Below are 17,533 nucleotides of genomic sequence, written 5' to 3' on the forward strand. Positions count from 1 at the left end.
AGGTGTTCTCCTCGTAGCTAATACTTAAGCTAGCTGTAAGCTAAACCTTGGTACCTGCTGGTGTTGGTGGATCAGTATGAGGCAGAATTAAATTTGACAACTTATATAGGATTTCTTACGATGTTTCTTCATTATTGAGCACGAGCCGACTAACAAACACAAATCCAACTTTTAAACTCGAATTTTGGTACAACCCTAATCTTGACATTTGTCATAATGTCATTTGACAAGTTAAATTTCATAACATTATGAGGTGTTTTGTTAGTGGAGCTGTTGTGCATTTTAAAATTATAAATAATTAGATTCCTTTTTTTTATTTATAGATACATTTTGTAGACAATATCCTAATACTTATTAGTTAAAAATGTCTGACGACGAGGTTATACGCTTTGAAATTACTGACTATGATTTAGATAACGAATTTAATCCTAATAGAAACCGAAAAGCTAAAAAAGAACATCAGATATATGGTTCGTAACTTGTTATTCAATAAATCTCCGTTCGGGAAATGGTAGATATTTTTATATAGCTTAAATGAAAACATGCTATAGACACTTACTTATTCTGACACAGCAACAACAAGTACACTATATAAATGTTAGATTTAATACTGAAGTCTTTATAGGCCTTCGTTTAAGCACAAGTGCTTATAAACTATATCTTCTACTGGTGGTAGAGTTTTGTGCAAGCTCATCTGGGTAGGTAACACCCACTCATCAGATATTCTACCGCAAAACAGCAGTACTTGGTATTGTTGTGTTCCGGTTTAAAGGGTGATTGAGCTAGTGTAATTACAGGCACAAGGGACATAACATCTTAGTTCCCCAGGTTGGTGGCACATTGGTGAAGTAAGCCATGGTTAACATTTCTTACAATGTCAATGTCTATGGGCGTTGGTGACCACTTACCATCAGGTGGCCCATATGCTCATTCGCCTTTCTATTCTATAAGAAAAAATATCTGTTTTACGTAAGATGATTTAATGAAATCATTTTATACTATGTTTCACAACAATTCTTATGAAAATAATTTATTATGTAAATTATTTTCCCTTTTTTGATAGGTATATGGGCAAAAGACAGTGATGAAGAAGATAATGAAGATAACATTAGGCAGAAGAGTCGTAAGCCAAAAGACTTCTCTGCTCCTATTGGCTTTGTAGCAGGAGGTGTGCAACAGGCGGGCAAGAAAAAGGAAGAGAAAAAAAAAGGTAATAAAAAAGCAAATTAATATGTTTATCTTCATCAACCATGCACAAAATTAATTATAAACATAAATTAAACACATGACAATTCATTGGTGCTTGCCTGGGTTTGAACTGTTGCCATCATAGTCCCTGTAGCATATAATATTTAAGTAATACAACAATTAACTTATAGTAATATCTTATTATTTTGCTTACAGAATTATTAGAAAAGTCAGAAGCATCTACATCACGGCCCAAGTTTGCAGATAGCTCAGATGAGGATGAACCAGCAAATCCAGATGAAAGGGAAACTGCAGGAATCCGTCGTGCAGGGCAAGGTTTAAGGGGAGTCAACCTCGGAGGCAGTGTTGGAGCATGGGAAAAACATACCAAAGGGATTGGTGCAAAGCTTTTGTTACAGGTAATGTTTAAAAATGTTTATAATAAGAAGTAGTTCTCATGTTTGTATTGTAATGTAACTTTAAAGTAGTTAAGAACCTATGGTAAATATATTACTGGGATAATGTAATTAAACATGGTTTTATTATGGTAGTGACCATATATGGTAATGACGAACATCAGGACTTCATTATCTCAGTGTCTGAAGTTTAGTTGTATACTAAGGACACCCATATATAAAACGACAGTATTCCATTTTTCATTAAGTACATGTTTGTACTTATAACATATAAATATTTAGTAATATAAACAGTATTATGTGTATTCTTTGACAAGAAATTCTTGAAAATATCTAGTAATTTTTTGAGTTTGGCATATTACTCAACAAAATGTAATTGAAATCAATTCAGTCCACACACAGATAAATGTACTATCAACGAAACCATTTACATGATCCCGTCTTCTCGAGTTGGAATTGTCTATACAAGTAAAGTATTTATATTTGTTTATTTCCAGATGGGATACCAACCTGGAAGAGGTTTGGGTAAAGATCTACAGGGTATATCAGCACCTGTAGAGGCTACTGTTAGAAAAGGAAGAGGAGCAATCGGGGCTTATGGACCTGAGAAAGCAGCTGTAAGAAAGTTTAATATTCAAAATTAATCTGTACGCATTATACTTAATAACCTGGGTGTTTTTTCATAGTACAAAAATTTGCTGTTTTCACTTGTTTGGGTAGTTTTAATCATTTTTACTGGTGGTAGAGCTTTGTGCAAGCTCGTCTGGTTAGGTACCACCCACTCATCAGATATTATACCGTGAAACAGCAGTACTTGTTATTGTTTTGTTCCGGTTTGAAGTTTGAGTGAGCAGTGTAATTACAGGCACAAGGGACATAACATCTTAGTTCCCAAGCTTGGTGGCGCATTGGTGATGTAAGCGATGGTTAACATTTCTTTCAATGCCAATGTCTATGGGCTTTGGTGACCACTTACCATCAGGTGGCCCATATACTCGTCCGCCTTCCTATTCTATAAAAAAAAAATACATATTATATATCTCTTTCAGCAAAAAGCGAAAAAAGATGAGGAGCGTCGTCAGAAAGAGAAAGATAAAGAGGAAGAAGGCAGCAAGGAGAAGACATGTAACTGGAAAAAGTCTCACAAGGGTCGCTACTTCTACAGGGACGCGGCAGATGTCATACAGGAGGGTAAACCGACCATGCATACTATTAGCAGGTATTGATAATATTGTAAATAATAAAAACTTCTCATAAATTATAATTTTATATAATGTAGGCGAAAAGAAATGGATGGTGGATAGAACATATGGATCTTAACAGAGGATTATGGGTATTAATTGAGCTAGCAATTTTGCATGACTTGTGATTGTTTGTTTATTTATTTAGAACCTTCAACAGAGTCAACAATATTTATAATACATAAAGTAATACAAACATTAAGGAAAAGACAGAAGAAATTGTAGTCAATACTAAACTAGATTTAAATTGAAAAAAGTTAAGTTAGAACAATAAAACATAAGAAAATATAAGTTTAAATATGTTTATTTAATTAGCTATTATTGTCGTTCGTGTAATCTGTTTAATGGCGCATGTTTTCCTAAGTTTGTTTTGTGTTTTATTTTTATTTTAAATAGATTACAGTAATTTCTTGGTATTCTGAAAGGTATGTCACTACGAAAGCTGGACATTAAGTGAGGTCACTCGATGTAGTTATTACAAAAAAATTATAATAATACCATTTGGCACCCTTTTTATTATTTGTACGTTTTGTATTGAGGATTCCAGACTATGTACCAGTGTTCTAGTTTGCTTCTAACAAAAGCGTTGAAGATTTGAATGTGGTTAAGGAATTCCTAAGACGTTACTATTTCTCAATAAAAAAGCCAAAGACTATATATATATCTAGCTGGACTATATATATAGCTGGATCCATAAACACTTCACACCTTTTAGTGAATGTTTTAAGGTTTGAAGATGTATGATGTCTATCTCGCTATTGATTTTGTGCACTAATTTAAACATCTGCATACATAAGTGGGTTGAGTGGTGAAAGATACTCTGGACCGCAAAGAAAAAGGGTCGGTTAGAAAATCTTCAATATCTTCAAAAGTACCTTCATTAGCTTCATGAAAAAAAGATTAAATTAAAGAATATTTAATGCCACATAAAAATATATAAAACCTTTTTTTTATTTATTTTTGATAATTGTGTTATAAACTGAAATTGTACAATAATGGTCGTTTTTTAATTTAGTACCAAAAATTCAAATCAATTGTTTCGCGTTTGTTTTGCAATAAAAAAGTTATAAATATCGTGTCGCTGCCTTATAAATTTTATTATTCTGAAGTCATTATGTCGTTAACCCCTGAAGAATGTACCAGAATCCTGACAATGCTTGAAGATGGGCATAATCAGCGAAATACAGCGAGAACTGTTTGGTGTGGTGTGACTCTTTCTACAGTTCGGCGAGTACTCCAGCGTTTCTACGAAATTGGATTCATTCTTCAAAGACCAGGAACAGGCCAAACAAGGTGCAAGACGGCGCTGGAGGATCGCTATATGGTGTCCACAATCTTGATAAATCGCGTTCTTACGGCTGTTGAAGTAAAGAATCATTTACGAGCTGGAGGAAACAATCTAGTACGGATATAGTACGGCGGCGTCTGGCTGAAGCAAATTTAAAGCCATTAATAGCTGCAAATGGCCCCAAACTAGAAAGACACCACAGAAACTCAAGACTGAGTTATGGTAGAGAACACGAGAAGTAGACTCTGAATGAATGGTCTGAATCAATGAAGTTATGTTTTCAGATTCTGTTTATACAAGCACGACGGGAGGAAAAGAGTGTACAGAAGACCGGGAGAGCGCTATAACCAAGCCTGTGTAGAAGAAAAAGTATCATACGGCGGAGGTAGAGCCTCACGCGTGGGCTGGGATTTCTTCCGAAAGCCGCACTGAGTTAGTGGATATAGAAAATTGAAGTTTAACTGCAGAAATATATGTCACTGAAATTCTGAATGACTATGTTGGTCCATTTTTAGTGGGCATGGGCGAGAATATCGTTTTTATGCAAGACAATGCCCGCCCGCGTACAGCGCAGATAGTGTTTGCCTATTTTCAAAATGTCGGTATCATACACATGGAGTGGCAAGCATACAACCCCGACTTAAAACCCATTAAGCATGCATGGAACGAACTGGGACGAAGTGTACGTCAGCGGAATCCGCTGCCAATAACGATTAGTGAAATGAATGAAGCTTTAATAGTGGAATGGCAGAATATTTCGCAGCATCGCCTCAAAAATCTAGAAGTAACCTAAAGTATGCCACTTTGCCAAATCGCATAATAGCCTCGCGACTCGCATAGAGCTCGCGGAGGCAACACAAAGTATTAAAATCCGTGAAAATGCACATCTGTAACCAAGCTACATTTACGAAAATACTGAAAAAAATACGCATTTTTATTTATTTTACATTTATTACAAATAAAAAGCTCGAATTCTTTTTTTATGTCATTTAAGCACATTAAAATATTCTTTAATTTAGTCTTTATTTTATAAATCTAGGTTCAGTACCTTTGAAGATATTGAAGATTTTCTAACCGACCCTTTTTCTTTGCGGTCCAGCATATTTGATAAATGTGGTAAAAAGCATAGGTCCAAAAATTGATCCCTAAGGTACACCAGGAAAAGCTACAAAAGAAGCTAGGAAAAAAACAATAGAGGGTAGAAGAGCGTGGTATTATTTAAACCAATCCTGCAACGGGTCCTACTGTTCAACTCGTCACCGAGGTGAAAAAGGACATTGCTATTAAACGCGCATCGTGTTGTATGAAATTCTGCCACGTATGAAAGTTCAGTGAGAGGGCCCTCCGTCCGCAGCGACGAGCTGGCCCGCGTGCCGGTCATCGACCTGACGGGTCGCGAGCGCAAGGTGCTGAGCGGCTACCACGCGCTGCGCGCCGCCGCGCCGCGCTACGAGCACGAGCCGCGCCGCCTGTGCACGCGCTTCCGGGCGCCCGAGCTGGCGCACAACCTGCAGCTCGCGGTGGACTGCTGCGAGCAGGACATCATCCGCAACGCGCGCGAGCTGCAGCGGGCCGACGACGAGATCGTGGCGCTGGGCCGCGACCTGGACGGCGCCGACGCCGAGCTGCGCCGGGAGGACGACGTCATCGACAGGGTGCAGGCCATCCTCGCGCGCGTGCGGCGCCTCAACGAGCCCGACGCCTCGCTGGAGACCGCCCACGACGTGCTCTCGGACTTGAAGGTTTGCGACGTTCGGTGAATTTCATTCGAGTGATCGCTCGTCAGAATTAAACCGAGTGTATCCTCGCATCTGTCCTCCGGCAGAGGACGTTCCCGCTCGAGTACGACATGTTCGGTCTCGGGACCATCGGCGGCAACATCGTCAGCCCGCTGTTCAGCGCGATGATGGCCAAGTGGGACCCGCTTCAGAACCCCGCCGAGCCCGTGCCCACCTTCCTGAGGTGGCGGCCGCTGCTCACCGACGAGGCCTACAACACGCTGCTGTGGCAGCACCTCGTGCCGCACATCGCCACCGCCGCAGAGTGAGTGTCGGCCCGCTCCGCCCGGCCCCGCCCGGCCCGCGGCCGGCGCGACCCTGACCGCCCCCTCCCCCGCAGGTCGTGGGAGCCGCGCTCGCCGGCGCCCATGGTGGCGGCGCTGGAGGCGTGGCGCGAGGCGTGCCCGGCGTGGGTGCTGCGCGCGTGCGCGGCGCGGCACGTGGCGCCGCGGCTGCTGGACGCCGTGCGCGCGTGGGACCCCACCCGCGACACGCTGCCCGTGCACCGCTGGGTGCTGCCGTGGCACGCGCTGGCGGGCGAGGCGCTGGCGGCGGCCGTGTACCCGCTGATCCGCTCGCGGCTGTCGGCGGCGCTGGCGGCGTGGCACCCGGCCGACGCGTCGGCGCGCCCGCTGCTGGCGGCGTGGCGGGAGGCGTGGGGGCCGGCGCTCGTGCCGCTGCTGCACCACCACGTGCTGCCCAAGCTGGAGCACTGCCTGCGCGCCGCGCCCGTCGAGCTCGTCGGACGCGAGAACGGTGCGAACCGAATGATACGAGTCACCGTCGTTCGTCGATCGTAGTCTCGGGTAACGTAGAGACGACCGCTCGCCGTTCAAGCGAAGGTGTACAAAAGAGATTAATTCGTGCAGCGGCGTGGCTGTGGTGCGTGCCGTGGCTGGAGCTGCTGGGCGCGGCGGCGCTGGGCTCGCTGGCGGCGCGCGCGCTGCTGCCGCGCTGGCTGGGCGCGCTGGCCGCGTGGCTCAACTCGGCGCCGCCGCACGCCACCGTGCTCGCCTCGTACTCCGCCTTCCGCGTCAGTTTCCTCCTCTTGCTCCCCCTCGAATTTAAAAAGAGCTGCTTATTTTTTTATTGAATAGGTGAGCGAGCATATGGGGGGGGCCCCGACGCCCCCGGCGTTGGCATTGTGAGAAATGTCGACCGTCGCTTATATCGCCGATGCGCCCCGACCTCGGGAACTAAGACGTCATGTCTCTTGTGCCCGTAATTACACTGGCTCGCTCACCCTTCGACCCGGAACGCGACAATACCGAGTACTCGATGTTTTGCGGTAGAATATCTGATGAGTGGGTTGTACCTCCTCATACGAGCTTGCTCAAAGTAGCCTTGCCTACCACCAGTGATACATGATACATCATTTATCGATCATTGTGGTGTATTTTAATTCCCGTCCATTAATATTTTAATCGACATGGCACTTGGCTATGTACGGAGTAGTTTTATATTTTACCGGTAATTGTAGGTGACAGTGACCACTTATCATCGGATTGTTCATTTGTTGTTTTGCCTTATTGTTTGTGTCTTATAAAAAAATATCCTCATAAATATATTCCAGATATTAAAAACTCTCTTCTTTGACTATTGTCAAAGAAGATTTCACAATATACTGACCAGTGACAATCTCGTGTATATAGTGTATACATGTAGAGCCGAGATGGCCTAGTGGTTAGAACGCGTAAATATTACCCGATGATCGTAGGTTCAAACCCGGCAAGCACCACTGAATTTTCTTGTGCTTAATTTGTTTTTATAATTCATCTCGTACTTGATGGTGAAGGAAAACATCGTGAGGAAACCTGCATGTGTCTTATTTCATTGAAATTATGTCACATGTGTATTCTACCAACCCGCATTGGAGCAGCGTGGTGGAATAAGCTCCAAACCTTCTCCTCAATAGGGAAAGGAGGCCTTAGCCCAGCAGTGGGACATTAACAGGTTGTTACTGTATGTAATGTACATGCATCAGTAGTATCAATTGATAACGTGTTTACAGAAAATGTTTCCAGAAGAGGTTCTGAAAGAGCCTGTGGTACGTGACGCATTCAGGAAAGCATTGGATATGATGAACCGAAGCACTGACATCGAGTCCATGGAACCACCCCCACCGCCTCGATTCACACCTTCAGACTCGAAGGATACCTCCAAAATGGACATATTGGCGTCAGTGGCACAGCAGAAGAGCTTCTCCGAACTTCTAGAATCTAGATGTATAGAAAAGGGGATAACATTCGTCCCCATCGCAGGGAAATTAAGGGAGGGGCGGCCCCTGTATAAGATCGGGAAGTTACAATGTTATGTTATACGCAATGTGATAATGTATTCCAATGATGGGGGCAGGACGTTCGCTCCCATAGGCTTGGACAGGCTGCTGAGTTTAGTAGAAGATTGAATTAAATAAATATATTAAGACATATTACTACATTTATTTTTTAATTGAAGTTACATTTGCAAAAATTAACAAAGCCTTAAAAAAATATATACATTTTTTTATAGAATATGAAGGCGAACGAGTATATGGGCCACCTAATGGTAAGTGGTCACCATAGACATTGGCATTGTAAGAAATGTTAACCATCGCTTACATCACCAATGCGCCACCAACCTTGAAACTAAGATGTTATGTCCTTTGTACCTGTAATTACACTGGCTCACTCACCCTTCAAACAGGAAACCAACAATACCAAGTACTGCTGTTTTGCGGTAGAAAATCTGATGAGTGGGTTGTACATACCCAGACGAGCTTGCACAAAGCTTTACCACCAGTAAAAATCAGTATATACATACTACAATTCCACTTTTTCAATTCAATTATTAGAAAATTCTTAAAAAAAAATTACTTAAAAGACAAAAATTGTCAGATTTTTTGATTATAAGAAAGAATTCTATTTATTATCATATGTAAAAATAAATAAATAATTTCTGCTGCTGAAAATTTTACTACGGAACAGCCCAATAACGCTTTAGCTGCTAAGTTAATTTACTAAAACTAAATCGTGTGATATAATAAAATTGAACCGATGCCGATGTACTGTTTCTAGTTCATCGACGGGATGAACGTGTAACGGTTGGCTTATGCCACTGTGTCCGAAATCGGGTTCAAGCACTAGAGGATGTTTGTCAAAATTACTAGAACTTTATTATTTGGAAATATATTTATACGACTGCCTCGTTGGTCTAGTGGTTTCATGTAAGACGCAGACCCGGAGGTCCTGGGTTCAATTCCAAGATCGGGCCAATAAAAAGTTATTGGGTTTTTCTGTCAGAAAATTCTCAGTAGCAGTCCGGAGTCTGGAAGTTGGAAGTGTGTACACTGCCGTGCCTCGGAATGCACGTAAAGCCGTTGGTCCTGCGTAGTTAATAATATCTCCTGCGTAATTGGCTAATCTCTCTTGAGATTAGTCGCCGTGGCCGAAATCGGTCTGGAGGACATTATTATTTATTATATTTATAACATCAACTACATTGTCCTTTGATTAACTATTAAATTCGTTTTGATGGACACAATAAATAATATTCAATGACAGGTTTATTCAATAACATTCGTAAAATATTAATGTGTACTTATTTTTAAAATGAAATATCCACAAATAAATTTATCATTCGATTGAGGTCCGGCGAGAAGCGCAAACAAATACCGTTGAATGCTCTTTTTTTTTAATTTTTGCATCTAGTAGGATACAATTAATTATTTTATTCTTATTTATTGTTTTCGTGTAGGAACCACCTAATTGTATCCAGTTTGCGAACAAAATAAACATAAAAAAATCAATTTATAGTTTTAGTTACCAACCAATTAGCTTGCTGCTCGTTATCATCGCATATATAGCTACGATTCGTGCGGCATACGGACGAAATACGTTTGAGTTCGGATTCGAGTAGATAGGCTGGTAGGTAGAATAGAATACAATATGCTTTATTGTATACCAAAAGAGTTACAGAACCATTTTAAACACAAACACAAAAAAAAAACGAAAACTATTTTGTTAAGGCGGTCTTATCGCTAAAAGAGCGATCTCTTCCAGACAACCTTCGGGTGAAGGATATGAAATAAAATAAGTAGAGTAATAATAAATAATAATAAGTAGTAAAAGTGATGACTTTTTATTAGTTTTGAACCCTTGGCGGTCTTGTCGCTAGAGATGAGGCAGCTAATCCTGAGGACCTGGGTTCAAGCCCCAGATCGGGTTAATAAAAAATCATTAGGTTTTCCTGTCAAAAATTTTCAGTAGCAGCAACAAGTCTGAAAATTGGAATTGAGCACACTCCCGTGCCTCGGAAAGCACGTTAAGGCGTTGGTCCTGCGTGTGAACTCTTCCCGGTCGTGTCGGATTGCCGTCTCATCGGATTATGAGAGTGAGGGAATAGCGTGTGCACCTGTGTTTGTGAACTATAATATGTCACATTGTATGTATGTTTTATAATAATACATTGCGAATGTAAACTCACAACCACAACTCGTCATATCTAATCTATAAAATATTTATCTTGTAACCGTTATCACTTATCGTAAATCAAACGGGAAATCTTAACTGATTTAAGTCTGCATTATGTTTGGGGTTTCCAGAGATTATAAGATCTAAATATTATTATTTAACGTATCAAAAAAAAAATCAAGTATTATCTAGAGATAACTGGCCGGAACGAATAAAAAAAGACATACGTTGATAAGTCTGTGTAAATTTATGTATTACATTTCCATATTTTATTTACATAAAACTTTATAGTATTCTAAGTATATTTTTCATAAATGAATTAACTGTTTTTATTAGTAATAGAGCTTAATTTAGATCTACCCGGGTGGGTGTTACCCACTAACCAATTATTCTACCGCCAACATTAATTGAAGCCTGAAGGTGTACTATTATTAGATCATGGCGATTATTCTTAATGGAGCATAGCCAACTGCCATATGACGGCACTCCGTAATTAGATATGTGGTCCCACAAATTTTTACAAAATCGATCACTCATAGGCACTTCACTGAAGATTGACTACAGAAAATAAAAAAAAAACAGTCGACCAGCGGCGTATTTGTAAAGATAGCTATAGCATGCAGCAAACGGTGTAAGGAAAAATATATGAGGGGAAATTTGAAGGTGTCATACTGTTAAAAGTAATCCCGGGAAATTACACAAAAAAATTGTACAATTACTAGCCAGTAGGCTACCACACCACCCACGTGAGGAAAAAAAAAACAAATATGTATTGGCAAACGTTTATATATTTTTATTAAAAACTTAGCAGAGGGTTACGTTCTATAATGTATGTTACAAATATCTGCAAATTACCTATAATTAAAAATATTTTAAGAGTAATCTGTTTCAAAATATAGCTAAAATATAAGCATTATTACAAATGAAATTAGTGATTGTTAAATCACGTAGAGGAATTAATAAATGTATTTAAGGTATAAAATTACAACATCCACAATTTTTTAAGGAGTATTAATATTATTTTGTTTTTTTTTTACATTTATAATCACAGCAGTAACTTGCCTATAATCCATTGATACTGTTTCGGAAATGAATTAAAATAAGTACATTGAATTTGAGCATGAACTTATTCACACAATAAGTTTATACAATCAAAAATAATGAAACTTATATAATTGGTTTGAAATACAACGAAAAATAAGGAATTTGCTTATAACAATTAGAGCACAAATTGCATGTTAAAAAAATGTTAAAGTTTATGTTGTAAAATAAAGATAAACAAATTTAACTCCGTAAAACATTTTGTATTCAATCGAATAAACACTAACCAAACACCAATATTAGTAGGTAAATTAAACATTATATTTTAAAAAATTTACTTTTCAAAATGTTGTATAATTTCGACCACAAACAATAAAAAAATATACCTACGATATTATATCATTAATCAAATATTTTTTAATTATTTATTATTAACTGTTCAATGGATTTTCCAAAATAGTGGAGTCAAATATTCGATAATTATATACTATATATATAATCTAGTGTTACTAGATTTAAATTACAACACAAAACTAGAAAAAAGAAATAAACAATAACATATATATATTAAAAACATAACAATATCAAATCAACAGTGGAGTTTTTTTAAACTTTTTAACATTGTAAATGATAAAAATATTATTTCTACAAAAAAAAAAACAATTTACAGTAAGAATTAATAATAATGGTAATTTAACGTAAATATTTGGCACATAATATGACTTCAAATGGCAAGCACGTTGGTTGTTAGTATTATTATAAGGTGGGTATTTAATGTACAATTTAATTTGAGACTAGTATATTTAATATTTGTACTATATTTACTGTAATTATTGCGTATACTATTAAAATACGTAGGTATTTAATACATTTATTTCTATGATGATTTTGTTTCTCTTTCTTTTATATTTTTAGTACTTATTTAAAAAAAGTATATACTGGATATTGAAATACAGATGCTTAATACTATTATTATTTACGTGATGCGTTTGGAACGCATGTTGTATAAAATTGGATTCTTTTGTATAAAAAATTACTGCGTATATTCTAATAGCAATATCGTTATTACTATGAGTATAATAGCGTGGATAGTGCAAATAATAATGTGTAATTGTAACATGTAAGAGTATAATATTTGATTATTAGCTTTGGATTTTTATGGCATAGCTAAACTAGTAGCCAGCGCCGCATTTGAAAATATTTATTGGACTTAGAGCGACTTTATGCGACGCTGAAAGTTATAAGCCCTAAAGAATTGAACACTGTTCGCCAATCCCAGGGCGAAATTACATAGCGATAAAGAATAATTTATCGGACGAATGACAAGGCAGTAACGAGTCCAGATTAATCCGGTGGCAGCCAGGGTAGCAGATTGGGTCGGCGACACTTTTTCGAGAGGACGCCGGAATTCATCAATAGATGTCATAACTAGAGCCTGTAATCATTGTTGCAAGATATAATATTTTTACGAAAATATATATTACGTTTATCATATAATGTTGCCAGCCATCATTAATTGCTGTCGCTCTATTTATCTCGAGGGCTGATATAGCGTTTCCCAAATGATTAAGCAAATGCAAAATATTGCATGTATTATTAAGATTAGTGTACGTTTTATCAATGAAATAGCTAATAGTTCTCACATCTTCCCTGCCCTTGTATAGTTCCCCATATGTCAAGCGAAGTAGCCGTAAGGAATTGGTAATTAAAACAAACATATACTTGTTTGTTTTAGGTAAATAAGTACTTAATATTTTACAAAATTATTATCTACATACACACGCATACATTCACTGGATACAAATTTAAAATTACATACACAGACATTCCCGTCAAATCAATAGAGGGAATTGGACATGTATGCACTAAGATCCATACTAATATTAAATATCAGTTTATTTGTTTCATTTTCACAATTTAACGATTCACCCAATCATCATGAAATTTTGCATACATGTAAAGGGTACAGAAAAAGAAAAGGATGCCTAATGCCTCTCCTCTCACACGCAAGCGAAGCCTCGGCCGGGAACTAGTAATAATTTAAGCGTTAAACTCTGGTGACAAATGAATGAGCGTATTTATAGGCTGAAAAGAATAGTCTTGGTCTACAGTTGGCAGTGCACACTCAATGTCAAGAGCTCGACCAGTGAATGCTGAGTGTCAATGTCTTGAGGTTATTTAAATTATCCGTAGTAAAGTAACTAAGTTTTAGTTTCTCTGTCTACGAAATTATCATTTGTTAATTTCGCAATTTTTGACAGAAGTCATAAAGTTATTATATGTACCAACTCTGTAACAACAAGTGACAATGTTTGTCCACAGGCATTCTACGTCCAACGTATGTTCGAAAGCTTCAAACGTTTTCTCCTAGGCTTTGTAAAATAGCAAACTCACCTCGTGTTGCTTGTCCGTATAATATCGCGAATCGCAGTTGCTCAATGTTGTGTAGACCACAACTAAAGCCAGGCAGTTATCGTACCGGGGCCAAATGGATCAAAATTATCGTACATCAGGATAATGATTATAATACATAAAAAAATCATCAACGTGACAATAAATTGTTGCAAAATGCAAATGCTTTATAGTTTCAATCAGTTGTAAACCAGTTGTTGTTGTATATGTATTTGTTACCATTTTTTAATTACTATAAGTCTTTTCTTTGTCAAGTTGGCAATATGGTCTTAGAATGCAATATAATTATAAGGTAGTATAACAAAACGCTGCCGAGTTGGATATTTATTTTTTTTTATTTTTTTATTTCATAACTAGCTGGCTCGTGCCCCCTTCGTTGGACGATAAATTTTTTTACTTATGATCGATTGGCCGAACATTAATAGAATTGTCTCGCGTATTTGATATTTTAAGTTATCTCTTAAACTATGCAACCAAAAAACAAACTGTAAAAAATGAATTTTATCTAAATAAAAATTCCTTGGTAATAAAGCAAATTATTTTTAAATAGATTAACGTGTTGTAAATTAAAAAAAACCGTCTAATAGAAATATCACTCAATAGATTACGAAACAGTCGTGGTTCCATACCTATGTCGTGTTATCTCTTTAACCATTGGTCCAAATTATATGCAGTAAAAAAGATGTATTTTATATTAAACACTTGAGACGATAAGTTTATTTATTTTGGTAAGAATTCATAATTGTTGATAATATGACCAACGAGAACATGACCAAACGATTTCAATTATTTTTTTTTACATAAAAAACTACTTTTTGTGACTTAAATATAAAAGTTAGACATATGCTGTCGCTGACTTTTTTGTAGGTATTATCAAGATCTACAACTTTTCTCTAGAACACAATCATATATCTCTCATCGTTAAGCGTTCGTAAGAAACGTTTTCGTTCGACCGTTTCTTCTCCGACTTACTTTGCAAATTCCACTACTACGAAAAATTCTTTTCGGGTTAATATAAATTTATTCAAAGAATAGAGACAAATGAAGACAAACATATTTTCCAGAATTTTAACTCTACACATTCTATATTTGCGAGAACATTATTAAATAGGCCTCTGCATCTTTGACAAATGATTTAAGCAGCATCACTTGCGTAACTGCACACAACGCAAAATTGTAGTTACTTGAGAACTTTATACATACGTTTTTAAAGCAATTTCTTTATGTAATATTCAGTTACCAAACATTATGTATAATGTGTTGCAAGATGTATGAATACAGCTTACAGGGACAAACACAGAAAACTTACAGTGCATGTATTTTGAAGGAAATCCCAATTATAATTGCAAGCAAGCCCAAATCCCAATTTTTACATATTATGAAATATATTTTTTTTTATTATTGAAAAGAAAAAACGTACAATGGAAAAAAAAAAGAAATGCATGAAATGTAAAAATATATTTTTCTAATAGATAAAAGGCCATTACAAAAATAGTCGATAAATTTTTCTGAAACGATAATTTAATGTAACAATATTTTTTCCATAAAAAACGGTATTCACGCTGAAATTCTTTTTTTAAACGATTAAATCGTTAAGAATATCAGCCAAAATCGAATTTTATCACAAATATTATATTGCCATATTGGCAGATTTGAAAGAAACTGACAATTATATTTGTGCAATCTTATTGTATTAATTACAAAGTTTCCAATAACTTAGTAATTATGAGATTACAGCCTTAGAAATTGGTTTTCATAACTATTTTTTTTTTATTTATCTTTTTAAATAGATGCAACATCTTCAGTTGTCAGACGTCACTAAAATATTTAAAAAATAACTATTTTGGTTATTGTTTAATATTTAAAAAAAGGGACAGTTGCAATTGGATTTAAAGTGTGACGTCATAGGCAGTACCAAATCGCGGGAAAGCTAAAGAAAAAAAAAATATGGAAACTTCATATTTATTACAATCTAATTCAAGGTACTTTGTTAGTTTGTTCATCTAGTCGCCGAATAAATGGCGTCTTGTTGTCTAAAATATATTACACGTATTTTTATTTATCACAGTTGAATACGCATATCTTTTAATTATTTACTTACACAGTCAATGAACAATAATATTATTTTGAAAATAAAAGTTACATAATTTATAACGCCAATACTACTACAATAAATAATAATACAAAAAAATTATGATACCCAGCTTCAGATTTTACATGTATAAACCCATTGTATAAACTATAAAAATAAATAACACTTAATTACCCAGTGAGATTATCTCTCTAATTTTCTAGTTACGCTAACTATAAATGTCATTCTTGAAGAGGTACTACAGTGAAATCTAATTATCATTGTTACCTATTCTTTCTTTTTAAGATTTTGTTGATGTTTTATAGCTCTGCCTATTTGATACAAGTTTGTTATAGCGACAAAAACATTAACAGCGAAAAGACTGTAGTTCTTTGGTAAAATGACAAGAGAATAACGAGACCAGATGAGACCCGTTGCCGCAAGTGACACAGATTGTGGTAAGGACAAAGATTCCACGGGCCGATTCAAGTCACCCAACCCAGCCATCACCAAGCCCTGAAATGATATTATGATGTAACATTCAAATCGCAGACATGAAATGTGAAGCATGATTAACAAACTAGTTTATTCAGTGTTCATTAATTAACATTTTTTTTCTATGTAATTTATTATTTAAAAAATCTTTCAACTAATTTAACAGGTCTAAATGAATTATTTATCCTCTCTTGTTGTATAGATCCCATATAACAAAGAAATAGCAAACATATATTGCTATCTCTTTCGGTCATACATCTGTGGCATACCAATTAAAAGCATTAATGTAAGATTTTTAACATTCAATCAAAGCATAAAAAGTTTAAATATAAATAATGAGACATTCACGTGTAAAATGAAGTGAGACTTTTCCAAAACCGTTATAATATATAAATATATGTTGTCACCACATTTTTTTTGGTGAAACTATAATAACATTCTATTTATTATGAAAATGCGAGATTCATGCTTATAATATCGTTAATAAAATTGTTCATTTTACGATTTTTGCTTTAAATTAAAAGCATTCACGTTTTCTATTTTATTATCTCAATAGAATGGAATGGGACCACGGTAATGGGCTGACCTTGAAAATCGATTACTTACCCATTTAAATGCTGGGGCCCAGAAGAAAATAGTTTTTGGACCTAAGAGGAAACAACGCTATTAAATTGATTTAAAAGTCACTTGCGTAATAGTTTTTCTAATCAAATTAAATAATTAATGAAACTTACCAGCTTCATGTTCCCATAGAGGACGCAATTTCGATGGTACAAATTTATCAGCAACTTTTATAACAGCTCTATAAACGCCAGCCATTTTAATAATTATTTTTTATAATAACGACTATTTTCTATAATAACGACTAACTGAACATGACCACTTGAATCGGCCGTGATAAGACCTTGAGCTAAAGTTGACACTCAATGTGAATGTGATAATGATAAGACGACTTTTGACGTTTAGCCATTTAGCGTTCAGATACTATGTTCAGCACAATAATATATTTTTAAGTCTTTTTTTATAGTATAATTTGAATTGTATTTTAATTATTGTAATATAATTTATTTTAATTCTTGCTGTAAAATAATATCAAATTTACGTGAATTCATATTCTTTGGCTTATTGGTTTTTGTTTTAATAAATTGTAAT

At 36.5% G+C, this 17,533-nt stretch overlaps 2 protein-coding genes across 2 annotated transcripts; one reads left to right on the plus strand and one right to left on the minus strand.

The window, feature by feature from the left end:
* The first annotated feature begins 263 nt into the window (after positions 1-263).
* On the plus strand, positions 264-8,342 carry LOC126776550 (septin-interacting protein 1). The gene is made up of 10 exons (XM_050499148.1): positions 264-470; positions 1,064-1,210; positions 1,405-1,607; positions 2,102-2,221; positions 2,654-2,823; positions 5,488-5,875; positions 5,959-6,176; positions 6,252-6,667; positions 6,781-6,944; positions 7,923-8,342. Exons 1-10 carry the CDS (start codon positions 365-367, stop codon positions 8,316-8,318), a joined length of 2,328 nt encoding a protein of 775 aa, XP_050355105.1. The 5' UTR covers positions 264-364; the 3' UTR covers positions 8,319-8,342.
* A 6,916-nt stretch (positions 8,343-15,258) lies between these two features.
* LOC126776545 (mitochondrial pyruvate carrier 2-like) lies at positions 15,259-17,321 on the minus strand. The gene is made up of 3 exons (XM_050499142.1): positions 17,116-17,321; positions 16,988-17,028; positions 15,259-16,402 (listed from the first exon to the last, which is right to left on the minus strand). The coding sequence occupies exons 1-3, from the start codon at positions 17,198-17,200 to the stop codon at positions 16,175-16,177; spliced, it is 354 nt and encodes a 117-aa protein (XP_050355099.1). The 5' UTR covers positions 17,201-17,321; the 3' UTR covers positions 15,259-16,174.
* Between the last annotated feature and the right edge of the window lie 212 nt (positions 17,322-17,533).

Source organism: Nymphalis io, chromosome 20 (assembly GCF_905147045.1).
Source record: "Nymphalis io chromosome 20, ilAglIoxx1.1, whole genome shotgun sequence".
Taxonomy (NCBI): Eukaryota; Metazoa; Arthropoda; class Insecta; order Lepidoptera; family Nymphalidae; genus Nymphalis; species Nymphalis io.